Raw genomic sequence first — 27479 nt, forward strand, 5'->3', positions numbered from 1 at the left:
CATAGCTGTATGGTATGAAACTATTTAATACAATATTTGTATAGAAAATAAAAAAAGTTTTAAAATTCTATTGACATAATATACAGCTATACACCTAAGTTATCCAAACATGTGCAGAGCTGCAAAAACATTCAAATAGAAATTGTATAAAAAGCAAAAATTGTAATTGAGAAAAGGAATTTAGCCATTTGTACAAAGTGATATTCTTTCCCTTCAATTTGATCTTTAGTTTTCATTTTGTAAGTTAAATTTAAAAATTAGTCAACACACTGAATTAAGTATGTAGATTTTCATTTAAATAAATCAGTCAACAATTTTTTTATAAAGTATTTAACACTTCATTGTAGAAACATAGGCAAAATGACTATTATAACCAAAATGAAAAATACTGTTCAATTTAAAAAAATGTACTTAAACAAGAACCTGAAAAAGTTTATGATATGCATAACATTGTTCAAGCAAAAATTGCACTAGTATTACATAAATCAAGAGTTTTATAAAGGCCCCAATATGGCAAAGTTTAGAAATAGGTAGTATGCATGCACAATAGTACAACAAAAATCTTTTATAAAACAGCAGTTATTTTTGTAATGCTTGTACAAAGGGAAGAGCAACCACAAACATATTTAATCTGTTAGGTTAATATATTATGATAGCTAAAAGTCAGTCATGTCTAGCAGAGGAAGGAAGAGTCCTCCACAGTATATGTGTGAATAAGTCTTTTGTGCCTTTAAAGATATGTATAAAATATTTCGATTCAGTTCAAACCTGAAAGAAATTGTATCCTTTATTTCCATCAAAATTAAAAAAGGCGAGTCAGATTTTTTCCTCTTAGCAACAACAGAAAGCAGACCAGGTCAGAGCAAGTGCTGGAAACTGATACTGATGCTTTTCACTTTCGAGAATTGGATTGTGATGTTTAACCCAGACTACTGAAACTTGGGCTTAGGTAAGGTTTCACTAATATGCAATTTGGTTATGTTTTACCTCCACAATATCACAGTTTACCTTCATTTAAAGAAACTGCTGTGTTTTATATTTTTTCATCTCTCTAAACGGGTATGACTTTTGTGTGATTGTCAAAACTGAATGCTGTGATCATCTGTGTGTGCTTAAAGTTTGGGGTTTGGTTTTATCCCTACTGCTTGGTATGTGTTGGGGAATTATTAATCCGTAAGTAATGCATGTGATTAAGTGAATAAACATATGATGCATGTGTAGGCAATGCCCTCTTGTGCTCTAGGGTGGCTACTGTCCTACAGGACTGTTGGAGTTCATATGCTTTGTCCCACAGCAAGTAAGGTTTCAGCTTCCAAGATATATTGTTACTATGTTCTATAAGGTTTTAATAAATACAAAGCTTGTTTACATGGTATATATGTTTAGTATATCATGTACAGTCACTGAATTTCTGAAACATAATCATTGTGTTCATGCAGATCATTAGATGTTTCATTTCTATAGTCTTGTTTACTTCTTGGCAACCTAAAGCTAATTTAAAAGCAAGTTATGTTTGTTTGTGAAAAGTTATCTAGCTTTATCAGGATCTGAAGAGAAATTCTAATGGGCACAAAGAAGAGAGTAGACCATTCAATCATTCTTTCACCATTTAAAATAAACAAAATTACACACTGTACTACAGCTTCCAGACTACATAATGAAAAAGTGCAGATACCATCTTCATCGATTAAGTAGAACCAAAAAAGTTCATAGAAAATAGATTGCTCATTTTCACGCTACAAACGAATATGTTGTTTGCAATTTTAACAAATTTAAAGGTGTGTTATTTCAGCAGCATTGTTGTAAATTGTACCGTAGTGCAGTTTCTTTTTCATAAAAATACCTTACAAATGGTCAGTCAAAAGTCATCAGCAAAAGAAAAACCCAGAAAACAATCAACCAAACAAAAAACAGAGGTAATGCTGATGCCAAAACAATTATAATACTGTTGGTACATAGAAAAGTAATCCTTATATTTTATACATTTATACAGAGTATAAAAGGTAACAGCAGGTTATGCCACAGTCTCCCTTATCCCAATATCTATTTTCTTTGGAAGGAGTTCTCTTCTTTCATCAACACTTGCTAAGGAGTTTCGACAGTTTTGTCCATCCATGTATAACTTTGCATATACTGGATTGGCGTAATTTGTTGGCTGCAGAGAAATTAAGCATACATTAGTTCAGTCGGATTAAACCAAAATAAATGTTTATGGAAATGGAAATGGTTTTGTTAAAGCAAGAACAGGTACACATAAAATATAATTGGACATATTTAATAGATACCTGGACTTCTGCAAACCTGATAATGAGTTAATTATTTAGTTAAAAATTAAAGTCATGATGAGACATGCTATTAAAATAATCCATGACATGACATGCAGCATATTATGATATTAAACCCATAAAAACAATGACAAAAACAAAAACCTTGAAAAATGTCTCTGAAGTTGACTTGTCCACCTTATTACACTGGAAGATTTCAAAATAGGTATGAAGGAGTTTATAGAGAAGGTGCACTGTGAGACCGTGTGACGAGTTTAACAGTAGAAAACTGCAGCCAACAGTTTCCATATATTACCTGTTCTAAGACATCAGCATCCCATCAATAGCTGACCATGTTTTCGAATTCTGTGGCCCAAATATACAACATGATTTGACCAAAAATTCAATACTTTCGTAATGTAAATTAAACTTTAATAATAAACCAGCACAACTCTTTAATATATCATAGTAGTTACAGATTGAGAAGTATTATCTCAACAATTTTGGTAGTTTGGACTGTAATCAAAAAAAGATCTGTTGAAATGAGTGGTAGTTCAGTATAGGACAAGTCCATTTTTAACTCTGCAAAGTGCTTCAGTATATGAGAAATCTCCTGACAGCACAGAAGGATGTATAATGTGCATGAAAACTTACTCTCCTATCACTCATGCTAAGGAGAAAGCACTATCCGACCTTTAACAGGTAAACATCTCCACTAATTCCTTCATACTTTGTGCCCTTATTGTCTCTTAGAAGACCTTTGCCATCCAACAAGATGTTCAGCTTTTTACCTACAATAACTGGAAATGGCACTTTATGGTCAAAAACCTTCCTCTTCCTTATAACTATCATAACAACACAGCTTTGCTTACACAGATTCAATACACCAGTAAGCTATAAAATAGATAAATTAATTTGCTTGGTGTATGCAAGAAGTGGATAAACTTTAAATTACCCAAAACAGAAGTGGGTAGGTTTTCCTGACTGGCAGTTATGCTGCGTACACCCTGGGTAACAAGAAATGAAGGATGCCTAGAATCTTGATTCTTCCTTTCCCTGTTGATCAATACCATTTCTGAGCCCAGGATCAGATATTCCTTAGGCTGGCTAGCTATGGCAGCTACTCAGTTAGTTAAAAGCTGCATATTCCAACTACTAATGACAAAGTGATTGCCTGGTGTTTGACACTTTCCTGGAATGGAGGCAGAAAAAGATGAGTCACGTCTATTAAAAAAAAAAAAAAAAAAGCAAAAAAAAAAAAGCAGCTACTCTTCTATATTAATGGAACATAAATATGCAGTAACTGCTGCAGTAATGTATGAGAGCAAACTCTCAGCTATACCTGTCTGTCCCCATCGAATTAGAGATCTTCACATTTGTGGTAACGATTATAATCAGAAATTTAGGAAAACAGAAATTTAGTTTCATTTCAAATGGCAGGAATTTTTATTTAATTGACAATCATTATTGATAACCACAAGAGAAGAGAGACTTGGCATCTATATAGTGCCTTTTGGAGTTTTAAAGATTACATATAATAGTGGGCTCTGTCTTATGATACCTCTTTTAGTTGGTACAGATAGCATAATGCAGTACAGTGAGGTACAGAAAGTAACTGGAGTGACTTAAACAACAGAAAAATGTTAGACACGCAGATATATTCTAGCTTTCATCATCCACAGTTTTGTGTTCCATCAGAAATATCATACCCTATACAAATTATTAAACTTCCCAATGCAACGTTTTACAATCATGCAAGAACGCAAATGGAACAAAATATGAACATATATACTGAGGCACATGAAAATGAATGTCATACTGATGTCCCTTATAAATATTTTATCTGTCAATGTTTGTAAACATCACGTTAAATTGCAGTCAAAATCTGATGTTTTAGAAGTAACAATTTGGTGAGAAAAATTGATTGAAAGCTGAATAATCAAAATCTGCATTGCAAATATTAAAAGAAATTATTAATTTAGTGTGGCTCAAATTCCCCTACGATAAAAGAAGTTGCTTTCATTTCTTTCTTTCAGTTTGATAAACTTCACTAAATGCCTGTAATTACATACCGATTGCAAATAAATCAAGATACACGGCTGTGAATGCTATGCTAAATCTATATAATGCTATGGAAAAGCATCACATGGCCTACTGGTTTTGCATTCCTTTGCAAAGACACGTTTGCAGGTTTAGATAATGTTACAATGACGGGTACAGATGAAATTCTGTATGCAGAGGGGAACCCTTTCTTTCAAACAGAAAATGTATTATTTTCTGTCATTCTTCTTTCCATTAAAAGAAGAAAAACAAAGTTATAAACAAACAGAAAGTGCCTCTATTCAGAAGTGACAGACGAACTTTCTTTAGAAAGGGGCTGTGGTGGAATGAAATGGATTTGAATCATCATCTCTCACCCCTGTTGATAGTGGTCCTTTCAAGTCAGAGTTTAGGTAGATTGATGGAGCTGTGTGGGGAAGCTTGAATGCAGTGGGCCCTCCCCCTATGTATCTGGCCTGTGTAAACAGAAAATTTTAGTTTCTGTGCTAATAGACCATTTTCCACGTGTACTTAACACTGTTAAATAAACAGTGCACTGAACAAAAACATTATTTTAAGAGTGATCTACAATTTAAAAAAAAAAAAATAAAATCTACTTACAGGTATTCTTCAGCATGAAAAATTCTTGCATTTAATAAGAGAATAAAATCCAGCATTTTAAAATTATTTTCCATTAAGGATTAGAGCCAGAATTCACAATAAGCATTGGCTCAGTTACTCTTCCTCCAGTGAGTAACTCCATTTTCAGCTTACCTCTTCTATTCAGCGCACTATGTGATTCGGTGATGACTTTCCTAGAGCTAACAGTAATCCGGTTATTGCTTTGTCAGAAATGCCACAGAATGATGGCTGCCCTTTGGTGTATGTCTGATTACGGAGCTCTAGGAAAGATATCACAGCATTACCCTGTTCATCCCATGTCACATCACTCAGGGAGTTCAATCACTCGAGAGTGGTGCTGCAGAAGCGACAGCAGTTTTTACAAGAAAATCATAGTACTTACTAGCTTTGTGTAAACATTTAATCTATCTATCCAGCCAGGACTCTGGAATCCATTATACCTTTTGAAGGTCTCATATATGAAATAAGTTATTCTCATATGTCCGCATACACTTTTTCACGCTTCAAAAGATAGACTGTACAATAATACCGTTCAGTATTTGCGACTAGACTAAAAAGATAGGCTGTGATTTGGCAACTTAAGGCAGATGTGTCTATGACAAAAAACCTCATTTAATAGTTTAGTTCGAACTCTACTTTGGTAAAATGCAGGCCCTAGGAAAAAAAGTCGATCAGCAAGCATCAGACTGCAAAACAGCTGGTTAATATACACAGAACATTTATTCTAATTAAATCTAACTTCCCTTTATATTCATTAACTAAATCTAAATGTCATTGTTTTATGTTTATACTTATTACATGTAAAGTCAAAACCTCTGTAAGACATCAAATAAGTAGTGTTTTTGCCACTAGAAAAATAAAAAAAATATTACCTTTTCTGCATTTACAGTAAAGTCTGAGGCTAAAAGACCACCTTCACTGTGATCATGGCCCACCTCATACATGTTATATGATGGATTGCCAATTTCTACATTGATTCCTCCATTTATAATAGGTTGTCTTCTGATAGTTTTTGTCCTATAATGTATAAACACACACAAAAAAAGAAGCTAGTGACTTTTTAAGTAATTTCTTGGATGCTTCATCCTAAAATGGTATAAATTTCATTTTATTTCTCTTTCATCATAAAGAACAACAGAACGAAAAAGTGTTTCCTACAGAGACAATCAGAAAATCCCTCTATTTTTCGAAGCAGCAATCTGAGTCTATGTGTAGATCTCAATAAACTGGAATTAGCTTTTTATTGTTTTTCTCAGTTTGGCTGTAGCAACATGAATTCATACAAGGTGCCCACTCACTGTCTATAATCCTGACTTCCTCCTGGTATTGTCTATAACCCTGACTTCCTCCTGGTATTTCCAGATTTCCCTCACTTCCCAAGGGAAGTCTTGCAAATTCACCGCAGATTCCCTTTAGTAACGAAGACGGAGCAAACATGAGTTATGTTCCATTGCTCATTCATTTCACTTCCGTTTGAAATCACTTGCCCAAAGTCAGTTGTAGATGAGGACAAGCAAATGGTTTCATTATGATGCATTAAAAATGTATGAACTTCTCACAGTTCCAGTTTGTATTCCCTGCCAGTGGTTATTGGAAAGCTGAAGTTCAACTTGAATTTTTTCAAACTGTAATAAAAGATAGAATCTTATTTTTAACCTTGAATTAGATATCAGTAATGATAAGTGATTTAGTTGAATTGTTTTAGTTGCTGAATTAATTTCTTTTAGCTAAGGAGGTGATTTTAGTCTGAGCAATTGAAATAAACTCAAGAGGGTAATTTTTCCCAACACAATATGTTCTCTAGAATTACAAGGGAATAACGGGGAGGTCACAGTAAGGATGATAATAGTCAAGTCCTCTGGTTTGGTTGAGAAAGATTCAGTCAGTGTCTGAAATCCATCACACTAATGGATCGGTATTTTTCAGAAATTGCATAGAAAAAATATTTCCTAAAATAAACACCTTGTAGCGTACGGATGTTGAACATTTATACGCATTTTTATATTTGTAAGTTTTCTTTGAAGAGATTAAAAAACCTCTAAAATAAATTTTCAAATATAATTTTAGTTCTTTATTGAGGTTAGTTCTATTTCTCTACTGAATATCTATTATTTAACAAGTTATTCTCAATAACTTAAACGATTTACAGACCAGCAACTAGTTTTCAGTTAACAGCTCTCTCAAGTGTCTTCATACAGTAGAAACACTCCTGCCACCCAACCGGTCCTTTGAAGAAATGGCCAAAGGCAAAATGTCTACTACACTTCCTAAGTTCATTATCAGCTCTAAGGCAGATAAATTCAAGAGAAGAAAAGATTCACTGTTCAGTGATGGAATTTGGCTTCCTACTGAAGATACTAAAGAAAGAGAGGAATGATGACAAGGCTTGGGACCCTACAGTAGATACGCTGAACATTGTTTACATCTTCACTATGACTTACATAAGATTGGAAATAACTAATCAAAGTAAATAAATCGAAGTGAACTGTAACTAGAAACTGCAAGTTCTGCACAGGCTCCATCTGAAAGTATTTACAGACATGAACAATATTAATTACATGGTTCCAATGAAATACATTAATTCTATTTACTAAGTTCACTAAGTCTCTGGATAAAATGATTAACATTTACACAGACTTGTCAAGATTGAGCAACCGGATAAGAAAAGAACTACATTTACTTATCTAGTGTATGTGGAATATAAGTATAAATAATAAACATGATTGCTCCAGCAAGAAACAAAATGTAACTACCTCACTGCCTCCAGAAAGAAGTTTTGGATTGTTTGCTGTGGTTTTTTTTAAACGTTTGCTCAACATATAGGAAGGGATTTTTTTTATATTAAAAAGACACACATACTTTAAAGATTTACATTTTACTTCATACGTCAATATAAAATTACTTACCTTCGTTTTCTTTTGCAAAGAAATAGTCCAATTACCAGAGTAGTGATCAAAGTCACCAGTAAAACGAGAGGGACAATGATTGCAATGCTTCCTAAAACAGGAAAAGGAAATATCATTGAATGCTCACAGCTGCATCTAATAATTCCTTCACAGCTGTAAAAGTTACATTAATTTTAAAAGAAAAATTTCCCCCACCAACAAATGCAATTTCATGTGATGGGCTTCACTGATTTGAGATTTTAACGTCAATCAATAAAAAAATCATTACCGATAATGGTGTTAACAGGAGTACTTTTATCAACAAATCAGGACCTTACTCTTTCTGGATACCAATACAGTTTGGACCAATTCCCTGCCCTCATTTGCAGTGATACTGTGTGAAGGTGTGTGGAATTGCTGAACAATTTGGATTGGAGTGTCACGGCCACTGACTTGAACTGCCACCATCATCTTCAGTTTAAGTTACACAACTATTAATTTAAAATATTCAGTAGGTATGGCTCTGATTGAGGGATTTCATTATTAGCATTTATATGTATTTATTACTTTTATTTGTGGGAAAATAAAAAGTAGTAAGCAATATTCATCTCTAGACGATTGGTGCATTCCTACATTTTACTGCATCGTACTCGAGAGCCAATAATTTTGTTATGTTGATATAGGCAATCAGGGAAGCTACAATAATGCTTAATGTAGCAGAAAAACAGTGCACAGATCAGACAGCAATGTTAAAGGAGAGGAGGGGACAGGGAACAAGAAAATGGGCTTAGCATTATTTTGGCAGATAACTGCACTGAAACGAGACTACCTGCAAAAATGAGGCCAGCAAGTGTACCCTTCTAAAATTTTCTCAGCTTTAATGTAGGTATCTTGCAATAAAGAAATACCTGCAACAACTAATTTTATGTTATAAAAACCTGGCCCTTATAAACTACAGTACTCCAGTATAAAGCCAACGTGGAACGACATACATTTCCTTTAATATCACAATTCTTAACTGGTGGAAAACAAAAACATCGCCGGTTGTTTCACTGGTTACATTTATTGTTTTATTAAAAAAAAAAAAAAAAAAAAAAAAAAAAAGCTGTTGGCAGTTTCTGCTCTTTATTAAACACAGTCTAAATCAAGAATCGAAAAAGATGCCTTGAATTCTGCCTGAAGGTTTACTGAAAGCCAAGTCAGGCTGTCAGAGCCCCGAAACGAAGTACTACTGAATAAAAGCTGGAACCATCCTGAGTTCAGTTTACGAAGATTCAGCATGTGAAGACATTACAACAATGCTATTTTAAGATAACGTTTGATAAATAACTGGATGGAGGTCTACTTAGGAGGAAAAAAACCCAAACAAAATGGTTCATTTTTGTCCTGGCAGGTAACCACTCAAGAAAAAAAGGCATGAATTGCCATCTGGTGACCATGGTGCTGCCTGGGGTCTAGGAGCAGGCACAAGACCACCACCCATTTCCCAAATAGTAGCAGGCATTCCCTCAACATGAAATACTGACCTAGGTTCTGGCTGCTTTTTAGCTCATTTCCAGCTTTTAAGTGTTATTTCACCTGTCTGGGTTGCTAGGAAGATTTCATCTAAGTATCAAGCTGACCTGAATAGTGGGTGATTTGTTTTACTGCTCCCGTTGGTTTAAAAGTGACCGAGAGACGTACAGCAGGGTACCATCAGCATACTCAATGCACCGCAGGGAACCTTGTCCAGTTGAAACTGCCAGTAGTGTAGCAATACCTTCCTTTTATGCTTACAGACATGTTTAAAAAAATACGACAGGCGCTATTCTTACTTTCAGCATGATTTTCACAGTAGGTAAAACTCAAACCTCTACAGACAGCCAATACAAAAGTTATGAAGTACTTACAACTATTTTTGATGCTTTCAGTAGGACTTAAATGGCAGAGGTGTCATACTAGTTCTCTGCACAGCAGTGATATCACCAAGCACTTGCTATTTGATACACTTTCTTTAAGAAAAGTGCAGGCTAGCACTTGAAGCCATGAGTGTACAGCATACGGCTTGCATGCAAACCGCCTCATGAAACACTGAATGTCAATCAACAAGTTGATCTGTATTTGTGTGGGTTTTTTGGGTTTTTTTGTTTTTATTTTTTAAGAAAACTTACAGGTAACTAGCACATCTCATGACCCAAACTCACGTTCGAAAATACCATCAGCTTAAAATTTCAAAACTTAGGCAAGTTTAACAAGTGATAGCAGTTATATGAAGTACTTACTTGTACTGATGTTGTCAGATTTGCTGCTTTTGGGAGCTGGCCTCTCACACTGGGTGCCTGACCAGTTGGCTGAACATCTAAAAGGATCCAATTAATATGGTGAAGTTAATAGATGTCAGCTATTAACACACTAACCTATTAAAGAGACCACCAGCATCTTCTCATGAGCTACACGAATGACAACAGTGAGTCTACAAAATAAACAAATAAGCTTCATGGGAGGAGTCAGTAGTACTCTGCCATGACACTTACAACATTCTGAGTACGTTTTTTAGTCTAAAACTACTGTTTTTTATCTTCAATTCCTGTTAATTATTACTGCAATTGTAATTCCAAAATCCTTTTCTAAAGTTCTTGATTAATAAAACAACAGGCATAATCAACAGTATATTAACGTCCTATTAAACCAGCTACCACCTACAGTGCAATAGTGAAGGAACACTTGAGCTGGATCCATGTGAAGCCAACTTCGTCCTGCAAGGCTTATTTCCTAAGGCACTTTATTTGCACTTTATTGTTTTAGGGTCAGCTTTGATCTAGAAGTTCTAACAGACACATCAGTATTGCACAAAGCTTATTTGACTGGACATAAACTACTCGACGCATCCAGTAACCCGCAGTATCCACACCAATTGGCTCCTTCCACAGGAAAGCAAAGCTTACTACAGAATACTTCTTACAGTCCATGTTGTAATTATTGAGTTGAACAATTAAGACCTATCTTTGACTAATATTTACAAATTAACTAAAGTTCCCCTTGCTCTCAGATTTAAATGTTTTCTTGAAAATTCTACAATCTAACAGCTTTATCTTTTAAAATTTTGAACTATATAATTAGATCGTTAGAAATATGCAGAAATATATACGTGTGTGTGTAACCATGTGTGAGAGTTAAAGCATTAAGAGCTGTCCTGAAGGGACAGGAGCATCTACTGGCTTCAGAGGGCCCTGAATACTGTTTATGTTCAGAATATATGCTTCATGAGCCAGGTGCCTGGATAAGCACACAGTTGTTATTCTATAATTTCCTTGTGTGAATATCAATATGCAAATTTTTCTTCAATTGGGATTCAAAATGCTCTCCACACATACAAGCAAACACAAGGAGTCCATGTATGCAGACTCAGCAAATTAATCAAAAATGGAAACAAATACCTGAATGAAATTCAATTGCTTATTCATCCTGCTGTAAATACGAGTAAGTTTACTACAGAACCTCAAACTCTCCTTGTGGAAATGGCAGGAAGTAGTCATTTTTCATCTCCATCTGCTGCATATCATGCAATGAATCATATTTTTTTCTACATATTTTTAAATTATTTAGGAATTTCAATGTGGGTTATCTTTAGGTAAATGCAATAGAGCATTACCTTGCATGCAATTCCGAGAACTACTGTTACCTGATGGCATTCTAAGGATTTAACAAATTTCAGTGTTTAGAAATGGACAAGCTAAACAACTGACACTCTCCTATAATACAAAAAGGTTTGGAAAGGTACGAAATATTTCAGAGAAAAATTGTGGAATTCTTACAGGAGAGCCCTAGTCAGCTCTGCTGGTGAGGCTTTTGACTTTTATTTGCAGATCACTGCAGAAGAACAGCTAGTTTCTCTCTTTGCTCCTAAACCTATTCCAGCACAATCCAACATTTAGATACTATAAAACCCGGTAGAGAGATTTAAGTTTGCAATTTTTGGGGGAACTAATTTAATTTTTTGGTAGGATATGTTATAAAGGTGCTTAACTCAAACTCTACAGATGTAGGGTACAGATGGTCTTTAAAAACATGCTTGTCAATTGATAGTTGATGCAAAAATTTTCACAAAATAGATAAATCTCATTATAAGTTTGTAAGTTCTTCACGTTTATTAAAATAATTTGTTTATTTAGATAAGGCAAATACACAAATTTCCTCACTGCAAAGGAACGCCCCAATTACTAATTAATTACACAAATTATAGTTCATGATGATGCATTTTAAAACCGAAAGCAAAAGACATTTCCACTTGCTTACCACCACTTAAGCACATTGCAACTCACGTGGAACACATGATTTTAATCTTTTAAATTACGCATCTGATCAATTTTTTACAGCTCCCTTTTTAGCAATTATATCAAATGGAAATGACTGCACTGACAGCCTACCTTACTAAGATACTATTCAAGGAACTCGGATTTTCCAAAGGTCACTATTCAACATATGGCTGCAAAATAACTATCTCCATTCTTACAGAGAAACACCGTAAGTCTTTATACTTAGAAAATTCTACCAGTATCCAAACTGTTGGCATGTGACAACCATGAAATAAAGTCTTTATATTTCTTACTGGAAGTTTTGCATCATTATTGTTGGGGATTCAGCTCATGCGATTAAGGCTTTTTGTTAGAGGAAATTTTCATGTAACATTACACTATTGAAAGGGGAGGATTTCTCTGACAGCTAGATACATCTTAACTTTGTACCTAAATCCTTATATTGAAGGTTTCAAACGCTTGCTCTGGATAAAAGAACCATTGCTATAAATCTGTCTTAAACCAGTTTAAAGAATAGAAGATAATGAGAATAGCAAAGCAATCACTATGAAACATGTAAGTTCAAGGTTCTGAGAAAGTTGTGTATAACGTACAGTTATGCTCTTCAAAATCATACAACAGATATGACACCACAACAAGTGGTGAAGAAAAATTTCCTACAGCTATATATGTAGTAAATAGAGGAACAAATTAATGTAAGAAGATTAGCAGTCCTTTACCTATCTTGGCATTTTAATTGTTAAAGGCACCAATATTGGAACACTTCTGAAGCATTTGATAAAATTCTCTTAAAAACTCGATAGCTAGTTTACACTTCATTTTCATTTTTTTTCCCCATGCTTGCTGTCTCCAGCAAACTTCAATGGGACTGAAGCTGACAGAATGGCAGTAATTTCCTTCTATACTTAGAGGTAAAAGGATTGCCCTTTTATGGCCCAGCAAGCTCATAAAGACTTGTCTTGGGCAGACAGAATAGAAAGAGAAATAAAGCCCAGGGGAAACGTATGTTGTCTGCAAGGGAATTTGACACAGAAAATTAGCCATGAGTAAGTACATGAATAATGATGGGGTTGGGACACGGACAACTGTTCAGGTAGGAATATGGGGAATGAGCAGGTCTTAACCAGTTTCAGTTGTCTTCAGATACCACAGGCAGAAACTGTTCTTAATAGTAACATTTTCTGATATTATTTTAACTCAGACTGTACAGTATTTAGCAAGGGAACTGACTTCTGGCTCAATCTGATGCACAGTATTTTGTACCTTTTCAAATCACGTGGTACCAGGAGCTTTTGTTCTGTCTCACTGCCAACAGTGGTATGGTCAGACATAGGCCACTTGCAGTTTGGGCACACAAAAAAGCACTAATGAAGCAAAACTACATAAAGCCACTGGTTTCGTTGAAGACGTTCATATTATCAAGAACTGGGAAGAAAGAGCAGTGATAATGCCTATTCTGAGCTACACATAAACAAATCCAGATAGAAACAGATGGGGAGCTTGGCAGTGAAGGACGGGCTGGAGTCAGCTGAGTGGTGCAAGGCGCTACAGTGAACATCTTAAGGTGCAAATCTCCAGTTCCCAACAGAATTGGTGAACAGATCAAATAGCAACAATATCACAGAGAATGCCAATGTAAAAACTTAAAGCGTATGTAATAAATAAAGGTTGTACACGGTCTGATACCAAGGTCATTAATAAAACTATGCTACAGCTCTCTGTTACAATTTAGTTCTACGTTTGGAAAGAGATGACTGCTTGGTAAACACCTTCTGAGATACAGAATGCCTACGCAACAGGAATTATTTATTTCAAGGAAATAGTATTGCAGAAGGGACAGGTTTTAAAAACTTTAAACTGATATTATAAAGGTGGTCCACTTGCAATGAGGAATATTTAGAATTAAGATATTTACATTACAGAGACTGATCATGCTGTTATAGAATCTATTCATGAGAGAAAATGTCTCTCTCTGTTTTTGTATAACCATTACAGATCAGTGCACTGCAACACTTTAAACTCAATTATACGGGCACTTGACCAAAAGGAACCATTTGACTATGAAACGTCTGAACAAATAGAAAAACACTAGCAAATTGGCTAATTTGGTAGCAGGTACCAATTTTTTCAGTTTTGTTTCTCTTTTTTTTTTTTTTTTTTCCTTTCTTTCCCCTTTTCCTTGTGCCACAGGCATTGTCATAAAAATATAATATAGCAGGCATAATATGCAGTTAAAAGTGCTTTTGTAGATAACTGCTTTCCAACTCAATATACCAGTGCGTATCAGAAAAAATGACAGAAAGCAGCACTGAAAGATTAGTCTAGAAGTATAACAGTATCTGTGAAACATTCATTACAAAATAGAGGTGGAAAGGGAATTGAAAATGTTTCTTACCTATAAATGATATTTCTTCATTACACAAAATAATCTCCTAACTTTGCTTTTTTTTTTTTAGTCATGCTACAGAGAGTAATGTATAGTAAAACATCCTAATGAAGGTATCCAGTGCCACTATTTGAAGAACACTTATATTAATGTTTCACTGGGACATGTCTTACCATTAATATTAAAACCATTTGTAACACGAGAAAAAAGAACATCTGGATTATAGTTATTTACTCTCTAGATTAAATTGCATTGAAAGACAGAAGTCAAAATAAATCCCTTTCCCCCCCAAAGTCTGTTACAAGACACAGAATGACAAAATCCTTGCAGTAAACCAAATCACTATATATTTATAATAAATTTTTAATAAATTTAGTGATACTTTTGGAAGTATGCTTTCTTCATACAGGGACCTGATATTATAGAGTTATATCCACAGATAGACTCTCAAAGATACAAAGAACTTTCATAATAATGAAAGACCAAAACACCCACCCCAAATTTGATCAATACCTTCTACTATATTATTTATTATCATATAACAACTTTTCCATAATTATTTTGTACATGAACAGACCACATTATAGTATTTTTGTCTAATGAGCATCACTCGGTATCTTTATAAGGAAAACAAAGTGAAGAAATTTGATGAAGAAGCTAAGGGATGGAAACTTTACAACATTACTTAAAAATGAAATACAGGTTACCTTGCAATCCAATAAACTAAGAATAGGAAAAGTGCATAATCCAAAAGCAGGCAAAACAACAGAGAAATTACTTTGGGGGAACCCAAGGAATCTTAAATTTAGCAACAACGTACCTGAAAAATGTGACTTTAAACATGAATTTTAATTTGTGCATGACATTACTATATACAGATCATCATTCACAGTTGCTGCATGGTGATCACTGCAAAGGAACAAGCCTTGCAACTCAGCCTCTATCATCCCAAGGTAAGAAAATAGAAGTAATTGAGGGTCATTAAACACCGTGCTATTAGTAATACGTGTACAGTACATAGGCTATACAAGTATCAATATTAACATTAATATATTAAAAATAAGCATGTCTGTAGCTGAAATTACACTGAGCAACAAAGCAAAAGGAAGAGATTGAAATGGTTAGAAAAAAAAAATAGATGAGAAATGACTGGATCAATAGGTATATGACAAACCACATTTTTCTCTCCTTCTCACAAAGTAATCAGTGATGTACAACAGCAGCTACTATGCAAGTTTTATCCGAACAATTTTGAACTCAAGGATATCTGCATGACAACCTAGCTAGTAAATGTTCAATGAACAGTACACATACTCCTCTGTTCCAAGGGCTTCTAATTTCTTCCTTTGACAACCACTCTTCAAACATCTGTTTGCATTTAATTTGTGAGCTAATACTGGTTTGTGATACAAATTGAATGAAAGATCTTCTATAATATAAAGTTATAACCTGATGATTACGTTCAAATTCAAGACACTTCTAACAAAGGTATTTTTAGTTGAAAATTAAAGCTCTCAAAGAACTAACATAATACTGTGAAATTCCTGTTGTAATTGTAACTGAGGAGTGCATTAAGTATACCCCAGGAGATCATATCGAAAATATTTATTGCAAGATACTTGATAGAATTTGCTGTTCTTCAAGTTCTACTGCCTGTCAGGGTTACAACTGCCTTCTGCTCTCAGGCAGTCCTCACAACGCTGCAATTGTCCTGGCTTTTCCTACCCACCCTTCAGAAAGTGCCAGTCAGGGGACTGCATGGTACAGTCTCTTTCCCATTCACAACCAGACTATGGATGTGCCTTCACTTTTTTTTTTTTTTTTAAGAGAGGTTTGCCATAGCTATGAGTTTCACATTTACTCATGAACTTGTATGTACTTACAGCATTTGTACGTGTCATACATGTACTTACATTTTAAAAACTGTTCATATATTAAGAATTTTCACCACGAAGCGAACGTCAGGAGGAAGGAATAGCATCACAGGAATCTGAGCTGCAGGGAAGTTCCTCCATCAAGAGGAATGCACCCTTTTCTTTCTGATTTCCATGACACACACACAGGTATACGTGTGAACACACACACGTGTACCCTCTTCCAAACACACAGAGTGTCTCTCTCCAACCTACTGGAAATAAAGCTGGCAAGAACATCTCTTGCTTATTTCACTTCTGCAGGAATTATTTTTTCTAATTTACCCATGTCTCTGCTTCCAAGTTCAAGCTGCTTCTTATCACTTTTAAGCAATTCCACAACTTATCTCCCCATTTGTTCGCTATTGTCTTTACCCTATTACTCCACCAAAATTCTCAGTTTAGAAATGAAGCAATTTATTCTTTCTTCACCTTTCACTTTTCATCTGTTAGCAAACTTATGCTTTTTTTCAAGCTCCTTATGGTATGTGCCTTTTGATTAATCTGAAAGACCACTGATTTCTCTATCTAATGTGCTCTCAAAGTCATGCATCTGCTTATTGCAAGCAATTAAACTATCCAGGATGACTTAATTTTTCATTACAGAAGAACTGATGTTTGTTCAAATGCAGAAATACAACACACACGATCCAAAGCCCTCTGAAGAGTCAACACATCTAGCCACAGGCAACTAATTTAATGTTGTACACTGTCCTCTGGATTTCTCTTTCTGCTTCTGATGACACCTAGGAAACAGAGACCCTGAACCATAGATACTCAGAATAACATACACCTCTATGAAGAAAGTAAGATTAAAAGGAATAAATTATTATCCTCTTAATTAGACTACAACCTCACTTGTTTTAAAGTTCTCAGCCATATCATACAGCATTGCTGAAAAGCTCACTAGAGCATTTAAAAACCCTCTTTAGATGGCTTGAGTTAAGGATCAATACGGTTTGTATCTTCCACCAGATTTGATAGTAAACTCGTAACAGAAATTATCCTTCATTATATTTCTATACTGCCTAGTGTTAGAGGATTATTAGTCGATCACATCTGTTTGCAGATGTTAATAATAATAATAACAACAGACCACATCTACATGCAAATGCAAATAACAATAGTAATACAAATACAAAGATGGAATTTTAGAAACCTATAGTTACAGAGAAGGAATAAAAGAAACAAAGGTGAGAGAGGCTAATATTCTATACTAACAAAATTTATAGAGTACTGCCTATATAACAAACAGTAATGATTTTTTGTAGTTGAAAGTTTTCATTTTCTTCCAACTGTCTTCACAGGTGCAATATCAACATATAATCTCTCCCTAAACCTCGCTTCTCCTGCATGAATGTATATGCAGTTAGGTAATTAGTGAGAAGGAAAGAGAGAGGCAAATAAAGGCAATTATTAAAACAACAGACTGATAGAACAGATGGAACTGACAGTTTGTGAAATAAATAGAAAAAGCATTCTTGATTATTTCCCAACTGAGTCTGATCTCCTGTTCATTCTGTTTTCAATGGATTTGTGAAGCAATTCAGACGTATCTCAGGTTTGCTGTGTTATACACATCACACCCCCCCAACCCATTAGTGAGTAGTACCGAAGATATCCTTAAAAAACTTAGTATGTGAATATCAAAAAGATTGTACCTATATGTAAGATAATACTTCTTTAAAAGATGTCTCAGTAGTACATTTTCAGAAAAGGTCAGTACCTCAAATTTTAACATTCTGATAGTAAATTCTCTTGCAACCTTTGTTATTGAGCAAGAAGGAAAATAAGGTGTGGGGGGGAAGAATGTTCTTTATATTCCTAAAAGTAATACTAAGAGTTAATAAACTAGACTTTGTAGGACCTTATATCCAAAGAGAAATCACAGTCTATTCTGTATCTTTTAGAACCTGACAAAACATTCATTGATACTGGAGACCAACTTCACAAACCCTTCCTTTTCTGGTGTCTTCTATACAGCCACAGTGAGGCCTTAGTTCATTCCTAAACTGGTTGGGTGAAAATCAGAACTTCTGTTTCCCATGTGCATCTAATATTTACTGCAGTCAGGTTTAAAAAAAACCCTTAAGATAGGAAGATAAAATAAAAATGTACCCTAGCAGTGCAGGTTGGTAAAAGGAGAATATGTTCTTATAGGCTTATAGTTCCTCTGTATAATTATGTCTTTAGGATTGCCCTTTAGAACAGGTAAGTCTTATTCTCTATTGTCTTTACTGAAAGATAATAAGGGCATGATTATGTATAAATTTTGCATTCTTAACTGATCTGGCTGTGAGAGAGAGAGGAGTTCTTGCTGAATGACAATAAACCCAGACATTTCCCATTTTTTCTAAAAATCACCCACTTATGAATTGAAGACTGCTTAAGAAAAATGTTAGCCCTTTGATAAGTGTCTCCCAGAGATCAGAGACAGATGTCATATACGGCACGGCCAGACATACAGGTTGGATAAACCACCTTCCCTAACAACGGAGCAGAACTCACAGAGAAAATCTTTGTGACTCCTGTTACCTGACACAACGACTCTCGAGAAGCAGGGGATTACTTCAATCCTTCCTGAGGTCATCTGCTTGCCAGCATCAGGCTGGTAAAATTATCAACAAGCTCCAGTTAAGAACAAATTTGGTGCCAGAAAATCACAAGATATTGGGAACAACTGGAGCTTGAACTGAGGTTGTCAAGGAGAACTGGGACACATGGAGTGACACTTCTTCCTCTGTATCACTGTAACTGTCTTCAACTCCATCAACTTGCTTCTCTTCTCTTTCCTCCAGGCCACCATGGCTTTGTAAATAAACACTTTGGAAGATTCTCTTAACAATTCCTAGACACAGGCAGTGGTGGCCATACCGACCCAACAATCAGTCTGAAGATACAACAGGAACACAAGTTCTATCTATACTTATGTTCTGAATGTGAAGTGAATTATGTGCTTATATATGACACGCGGAGATATAAACAGTTCCAAGCAACCACGTCCCACACAAACGCTGAGTAACAGACCTACTCCATTCTCTTTGAAGTTGAAGAAATAGTAGTTAGAAGACTAATCTACTTTCCAATGGATTTATGATAGCTCAAGTCATAGGAGTTTCACTGCTTGAGAACACTGACAAAGGAATTGTGATAATTTTTTTTTTTTTTTTTTAAATGGAAGATTATTCACCATACCTAGTCACTGTCATTGCTACCCACCAGACAACCACAGCACATCCCCAAAGCATTTTATATTTTCAGAAACCATGCATTTAGATAAGATTAAAGCTGTTGGAGTTACATATTTTAGCCCAAGTCTAGGTCTTTGGCTCGTGATTTCAATTCTGACTTTTGCATCACAAATGTTGAGTAAAGCTATGTTCATCTGGCTGGTATTTCATATCTCTGCCTTACAGCATTTTCAAAGACTAAGGTTGTTTCTTTCCCTGATGAAGATTAAAATTTTCTGTTTAAAAAATAAACCCAAAATCCTTCAGAGGAATACAACATACAAATATATCTATACATTTTTTAAATCAGAAGAGTATTTGAAGATATGATGTAGCTCACATAGTTTTGTTTAACAGTTTCTATTTTACATCATTTTCCCCATAAATTTAAGGAGACCTATGAAGACAAGCTTAACTCCTGAAGTGGTACCTAACCAGTTCTTCTGTTCTTTTCCCTGTACAGATAAGAAATAGGAAGTCAGTTTTGGACTACAGAACATGTGCAACGTCACTGTTTGGAACTTTATGCTGTGTAGGATTAACTTGGTAAAATATCTCAAAATATGAACAATAAAAGCCAAGTGGCATTTTCCGTATTTTCAATTCACTTATTAAAAGTAAAGTTTTTTATTTCTTCCTCCAATGATATAGATACTCCAAAAGTATGTTTAAATATACTCATCAGTGCAACTATCAAAGGGTAAGTGTGTATTATAGAAACGAGCCCCCAGATTAAGTATATATTGTGAAATGTATGTGAATGTGCATGACTTGAACCAATGAACTGTGGCCTGAAATGATGTCACAGAATGTGCAGCATTAAGTGGAAGGTTAAACCTACTTGCATCTCGGCTCATTAAACGCAGTTAAAGTGCAAATTCCCTCATTCTGACAGTAGTAATCACAAGGGTTCACTTTCTGGTCACAGCGCTGACTTTTAAACCCCACAGAGCATCTGCAGAATTTCAGTAAAATAGACCTATATAAATATTCTACCTTTTGCTGAACAGATTTTAAACGCATTATATATATTGATGGCACACATACACAGGCACACACCCACAGATAAGAAAAGTAATATTCGGTTTTTCATGGAAGGTCCAATCTGACTATACTGAAAAGTTCGCTCATCAGCTTTGATCAAACACTTTAAAAACAACGGGCCTATACTAACTGATGTCTTCAGGAATCTAACATTCTGAACAAAAATGTTACCATCAAATGTACCATACATTTGTATTTATCGATCCGGAGTGCAATGACCTTAAAAACGTTCATGATTGCTCACTTAACATTGCTAACAGTGTTGGCATATGCTGCAGCATTTATGTATTGTAAATCCATGCACAAATTAATATATGAAATTTGTTTTCCTTGAGATGCTATGGTGTTCCACATGAATTTGAAAAAAGAATAAGGCAGTTTTCTACGGAAAAAGAAAGGAAGAAACGCAAGCTTCCAAATTAGCCATTCTAGGTGTTTAAGCAAATGAATCAACAGACTTAATCATCATATTTGGGCCTTACATATTAAAGCTGGGATATTATCCTCTTTCTGAGATTTTTGAGTCTCTCTAGTCTTTAATAAAGATATTCAAGGAGCTACAAGTAACAGATAAAAAGGGCTGGTTCATAATAATAGCAACGAAAAAGAGACCTAGGCACTCAAAGCATTTTCAGCTGAATAAGGACAACTGCATTCCACTCTAGCCCCAAAGCTGCACACACGTATTGACAACTTCTTTTCAATAGTACAGTAACGACAGTTTTGCCCCTTTGCACATTCAGAAATGCTTGAGCTCTCACAGGGAGGAACAAGTTGTTCCATCTCCTACACTGGTCCGACTACGAAATCTAGGCATTTCTCTGTGTAACTTCCTTGAGAGTCCAAATACAACAGGTACTCTCTTTTAAGATCACCTACCTCATACACATCAACAAAACGAAGGGATGGCTCTATCTGTATTTACAAAGTTGTAAATGCCAGATCCCTTTGACCAATAACTTAGTTATGTCACTCTGGAAATTAGACACTCGAGTCCAATTCTCTCTTCCAACACCTCATATGTCCCTGGAGGATGCTCTGACCTCCAGGTTGTTCTGAGAAGTGGAAGACTATTCCACAATGAAGCTTTTCAGCAGTGCAGAAAAGATCGGATTGTTTATTAGGCAAAAGTAAAAAAAAAAACAAAAAACAAAAAACCAAAAACCAAACCCAACCAAACAAGGACTATGACTAGGTAATTCAGTGTAAGTGAGAGCAGGAAAGAAATTTATTTCTTGCTACAGTGCCTAATTCTGTATTTTATATTTAGCATCTGAAAAAGAAGATACACCATAGCTCTCAAGAAAGGACTGGAAAGTAGGCTTTTCTATCTCTTAAGATAGTACTCCACAGTCTAGACTACAGAGTCACATTTCCTTTGGTATTTGATGTCTGGGCTTAAGAGAAACATCCTGAATTATCCTCTGCAGTGTGGGCAGAAACAAGAGATACATAAGCATATCCTGAGACCCATAAAGGAAATAAACACTGAGATTATCACCCCCACCTTGGACCATCTTTATTCGAGAAAAGACTTAATCAACCTTTGAGAATCAGGGGAGATCAACCATCCTGTACCTTCTGATTCCATTCTGGAACAAATGCTTAAGTGGGCTTTAGATCTGGCCTGAAATTAAGATGTATCTTGGTATCTATGTGCATTCACAATATATTCCTTAGTTCTATCTTTCAATACACATATTGCAAAAAGTTAGTCACAAAAGTACTGGGTTACAGACGTAGTTAGAAAAACTATTGTAAGTTACAACTTCAACCACCACGTTACACATCCTAGAAAGATCAAAAACACAGGCACACGCATAATAATTTTATTATTTGTTGGCACACAGATATTTTAATGATCTACACAATGCAGGATACTCACAGACAGACAGGTATATTGGTCTCTGGGTCCAGCTGACATGTACCACCATTGTAACAGTAGCCATCACATAACTGACAGGTAGAGGCAATCTTTCCATTAGTGCAGCTGCCATGGTTAAGAAAAAATACAAACTGCAATCAGTGCTTTATTAAATCTGGCTAAATCCCTTATAATTATCTGTATATTGAAATATTGATTTATATAACATATATAAGATCTACTGATTGCAAGAATTCTATGTTTCCACCTTGAAGAGCTAGTACACAACGTATTTTTAATCTGAGCTTTTTACACAACATATGTTTAATCTTTCTTTTTATGAAAATAAACTGTTACTATACAAAATAATCACTTGGCAATATAGCAGCACATCTTACGACATATGCTTTCATTAGTATACAGTAAGTGTCTATCACTGTCACAGATACTGCAGAAAGAAATTTCAACACTGGCAAAACTCAACTGATAACTTTATCCAGGTGAAGACCCATTCAGTGTCCTGCTACATTACACATCCCCCAGTGAGGAGTGCTCCAAAATTTAGTTTAAAAAGGCAGGAGCCCATTCTTTTTTTTTGTGGGCAGGAGCCACAAAAAGGAATTGTTCTGAAGTGACTGGTTTGGGGGCTAGACACCGTGTAAAAGATTCGGAGAATACTACAATCTGATCGCTATAAAATGCATTATTTTGATCACAACCACCACCGTTCCACACACACACTTACTTGCATACTATGTCATTACTGTCCTTGTTTATTATGCAGTGTCCCCCATGACATCTGATACATTTGTCCACTTCACATTTTGGACCTTCAAATCTCACTGGACAGACACATTCTACACTTCCATCATCAGAAATAGTACACGATTCAGAATTCACACAATAATGGTGGCAAACATCTGCAAACAACATGAAAGCTAATTATTAAAGGACATTAAGGAGTATCATAGAAAAAATAATACCTTGCTTTTATATGTTTTAAAAGGTACTATAATAAAAACAAAATTATGAGTTAAGCTGATGGCTTACGGGCAACTACGAGAATCAAGAATATCCCATAAACAGATACGTAATGTATTAACAACATAGCCTTGAGAAGTGAAGGATAAACTCATAAGAGATTTTTTTTTTTTTTTCCTTCTAGATGTCTAACCATTTATGGCATCATCACACATAATATAAAGACTACTGATGAGAAAAGCAGAGCAATGTTAATGTATTTAATGGGACATTGGCTGAATAAAAATTTTCTGATACATTCACATTACCATTAATGGCATTATGCTAAACTGAAATGGAAATAGTATTTTGAAATAATTAAGTTTTATTTTCATTTATCCACATATTAAAATTTCATGAAGTTCTAATAATAACACATAAAGACATAATCCATAAGTTCTACAAAAAACTACATACATGCTTATCTTTATAGACTGTGCAAGATCCCATTATCTTATTTAACTGCTTAAATGCCAGCAGAACTGAGATTTCAAGTAGTGAATTTTTTAACTCTTTAGAAGCACCAGTAACTGTTATTTTTCTCACATATCCTTTAAAAACCCCCGTTAGCTTCCAGAGCTACGATATACTGTTATCTTAACATACTGTTTCTTTTTTTATTTACGTAGTAGTGACAACTTTATTTTGTCTGTTTATTTGGCATTTTTAAAAGTCATCATTTAAGCTCCTTAATGGGGCCAAAACATTCAAAGTCTCTGTTTCTAATACTTTTTTTTTTTTTTTTTTTTTTTTTTTTTTTTTTTTTTTCAGATGAAGTAATTGATATATACGGTTTATCAATTATAAACTATGCATTAACAACTTAGAGTTAGCCTGGTCCATATTAACAAAATGTCACCTTTCTGACACTAAAAAATGAAAAAAATTCAGGTCCTTTGAATCTCAGGCTATGGCTAAATGTAAGGCAGTACCCACTAGAAGTAGGGTGTTATGGGGAGGGACTAGTTATCAGGGAGTGTAGTGACAGGACAAAGGGTGATGGTTTTAAATGGAAAGAGGGTAGATTTAGATGAGATCTAAGGAAGAAATTCTTCCCTGTGAGGGGGGCGAGTCCCTGGCACAAGTTGCCCAGAGAAGCTGTGGCTGCCCCCTCCCTGGAAGGGTTCAAGGCCAGGTTGGACGGGGCTTTGGGCAACCTGGGCTGGTGGAAGGTGGCCCTGCCCAGGGTAGGGGGTTGGGACTGGATGAGCTTTAAGGTCCCTTCAAACACAAACCATTCTATGATTGTATATCAAGCTCTTCACTAGAGCCAAATAGCAATCTCAGCTCTTACTCTGGATTGTAAACTCTCAAGCTGCCGTATGACTGGGGTCGTGTTGTAAGCAGCAAATTGGTCTCCAATGCTAAAACTGATATATTTTACTGAGTATATTCAAGATGGACGATTTGTGGGGGTATCTCATGAAGCGGGAAACACATTTTGCTTATGCGTCTCTGTGTTCAGTGCTTCCCCCTCTCGGAGAAGCCCGGACTGACTGCCCATGCCAGTGGTGCTCCCCGTGCTGGAAGAGCTCTGCTCAGGGACAGAGCACGGCTGTTGGAGGAGTTATTTCTGTCTGATTACTCGCTGTATGCCTCCACCTATCTATGCAGGCTGAAGACTCCTCTGCTGATGGAATCACTACTGATCAACCAGAGGGGTTTAAAAGACACTAAATGAAGTAACTCAGTGTTTGCTGTTCCCCAATTCGAGGTACAGAATGGTAATTTGCAGCAGGGGGGCTGTTTCTTGAACAAAAACGACAGTCATTCGAAAGCTAATATTGAGAGACATTTTACGAAAAAAAGCATTGCAAAGGGGAAATGTTTCCATGTACATTAGCACAAAAAAAACCCCAAAGCAAAACAAAAAAAAAACCCCAAACCTAAGAATGGGAACTTCATACTCTAAAATAGTTATTAGTTTTTAGTACTGATTGTAGTCACAAACACCTTTAATCTTGTACATTTGGCCTGAAATGACACAAATTCCCCCCCCCCTAAAGAAAGGAATTTCAGTTTCAGGGAAAGTAACAGCTTGTGAGCTCACTACATCCACTTTGAATGATTGCAACCGTGTGAAAACGTTTTCTATTTTTTAGGTTGTTTGGGCCTTAAATGATACAAGAAATGAACTTTAACTAGTCTGTATGTCTTATTTCAGGAATTTAAAATAGGGAGTTATTTTCAAATACATCAAATTCATGTGTATATAATAACATGCACAATGTTAGTGGAATACTATGTAAATTTATTCCCTTAAATTTATTTCAGCAGTGCCAGCGCCTTGACACGGAGCACACATTTTGGTTATTAGCCCTTATGTGAACTAATCACAGGAGAAACTCTGCACTGGGTAATTGGAGACGATAAGTATGAGGAAAATAAGGTCTTTGCAATCTGGCAATACTGCAAGTAAATGTCTTCTCTTTGCCATAAAAACCCACTAATAATATTTTCAGCTTGGAAGCATGAGTAAAATACCTATGCACATTCATGTATCATCCTTTGCATATGAACTAGTTTCAAACATATCATAGAAAGACTGAAAAACATATCTTAGAGGCAACCAATCTTTGCAATAATGTTATATTCATATATTCCAACATGCATACAAAGTGAATGTGATTAATAAAGCAAAAAAATCATACATGCGTGAATAAAGCAAAAAATCATATATGTGAATTTATATACACTTTAATCGTAAACCTGTATAATTTCATAGAAGTTATTTGCCACAGAAAAATACTCACAAAGACTTTTTTTTTTTAAGTATTAAGGTTTAAATAAACAAAAGCCTCATTTTATTTTCTATTTTGTAATGTGTTTGAGTCTCTATATTGTGACATTTTTCCAAAGTGTCAGCAGACAATCCAAATCTGATAATAAGCACTGTTTAAAAAGTACCCCTGAATTTACATTTAAATTAATTCTTTAAAAAAAAAAAAAAAATGTTTGCAGAAGCATTCAACTAGAAACAATTTGTTTGGTTTTTGGGTAAGCCTCAAGTAAATATTTTTTCTTAATCTGTGTGTCTGTCTGTGCATGATTTATGTACTATACTGTTTTCAAATACCCAATTGTGTTTGCAGATAGTTATTTGTGGATCCATGCAGTTTGTTTAATACCAAGTGGGAGAGAATCACAATTACTGCTGGTTTTCCATTCAAAGGTTTCAATTTATTTCATAGCCTCCCAACTGGAAAGATATTCAGTTTACTTCAGTATGAATCCTATTTAAGATACACACTAACCCTTTCTTTGTTTGACAGACCTTTCACTAAAATGAAATAATTTTTGTATATTGTAGATAATTCTAAACCAGACCTTTACTACAGCTAATTTCCCTCCCATTTTGTTTAAATCTACCCTTCTTCAGCATATTCAGTGAATTATGTACAAGTGATGATGGCTTTCACATTCAATATTCTATTCTATAACAAGATCTATGACAGTTCTCTATTTACAGTATTACAGTCAAAGCAAAGCAGAGTAGAAAAAAAAAGGAGATTTTAAAAATAATTCTTATAGCATAAAAAGAATCAGTTTTAGGTTAGGGTTGCTAGTGACTCCTCATGTTGACATTTGTAAGACAAACTCTAATTTTGAAATGAGTGACCAAAAGAAGAAACTCAGGATTATGTTCAAATGTCTTGAGTTTCTGAAAACAGGTAATAGTGATCCATGCTAAGGGAAAGCATGGGGAGAAAAGAAAGATAAATGGAGTAAGAACAGAAGGCCTGTTGGTTGGTAATCTTCTTTCCCTCCTCCTCCTCTGCAAAAGAAGGAAAAAGACAACTTTCTAAAAAGTGAGAAGAGCCTTTCTAAAGGCATGGAAACCTTTGGAAAACAGTATCAGAGAAGAGGGAGGGGAGAGGAGAGGGAGAGGAGAGGGA

The 27479-nt window shown here is 35.2% G+C and overlaps 1 protein-coding gene across 1 annotated transcript in view; it reads right to left on the reverse strand.

The window, feature by feature from the left end:
• Positions 1 to 314: 314 nt before the first annotated feature.
• LRP1B (LDL receptor related protein 1B) overlaps positions 315 to 27479 on the reverse strand; it is a 568332-nt gene continuing 541167 nt past the window's right edge. Inside the window, exons 85-92 of the mRNA XM_026852527.1 lie at positions 23309 to 23483; positions 22585 to 22689; positions 20497 to 20610; positions 10093 to 10169; positions 7853 to 7943; positions 5819 to 5963; positions 4682 to 4780; positions 315 to 2155 (exon numbers count right to left, since the gene is read on the reverse strand). Of these exons, the coding sequence (XP_026708328.1) occupies positions 2015 to 2155; positions 4682 to 4780; positions 5819 to 5963; positions 7853 to 7943; positions 10093 to 10169; positions 20497 to 20610; positions 22585 to 22689; positions 23309 to 23483 (947 nt within the window). The 3' untranslated portion in view covers positions 315 to 2014. The remainder of the gene's footprint in view (positions 2156 to 4681; positions 4781 to 5818; positions 5964 to 7852; positions 7944 to 10092; positions 10170 to 20496; positions 20611 to 22584; positions 22690 to 23308; positions 23484 to 27479) is intronic.

This window comes from Athene cunicularia (genome assembly GCF_003259725.1).
Source record: "Athene cunicularia isolate RWA chromosome 7 unlocalized genomic scaffold, athCun1 chr7_part1, whole genome shotgun sequence".
Lineage (NCBI taxonomy): Eukaryota > Metazoa > Chordata > Aves > Strigiformes > Strigidae > Athene > Athene cunicularia.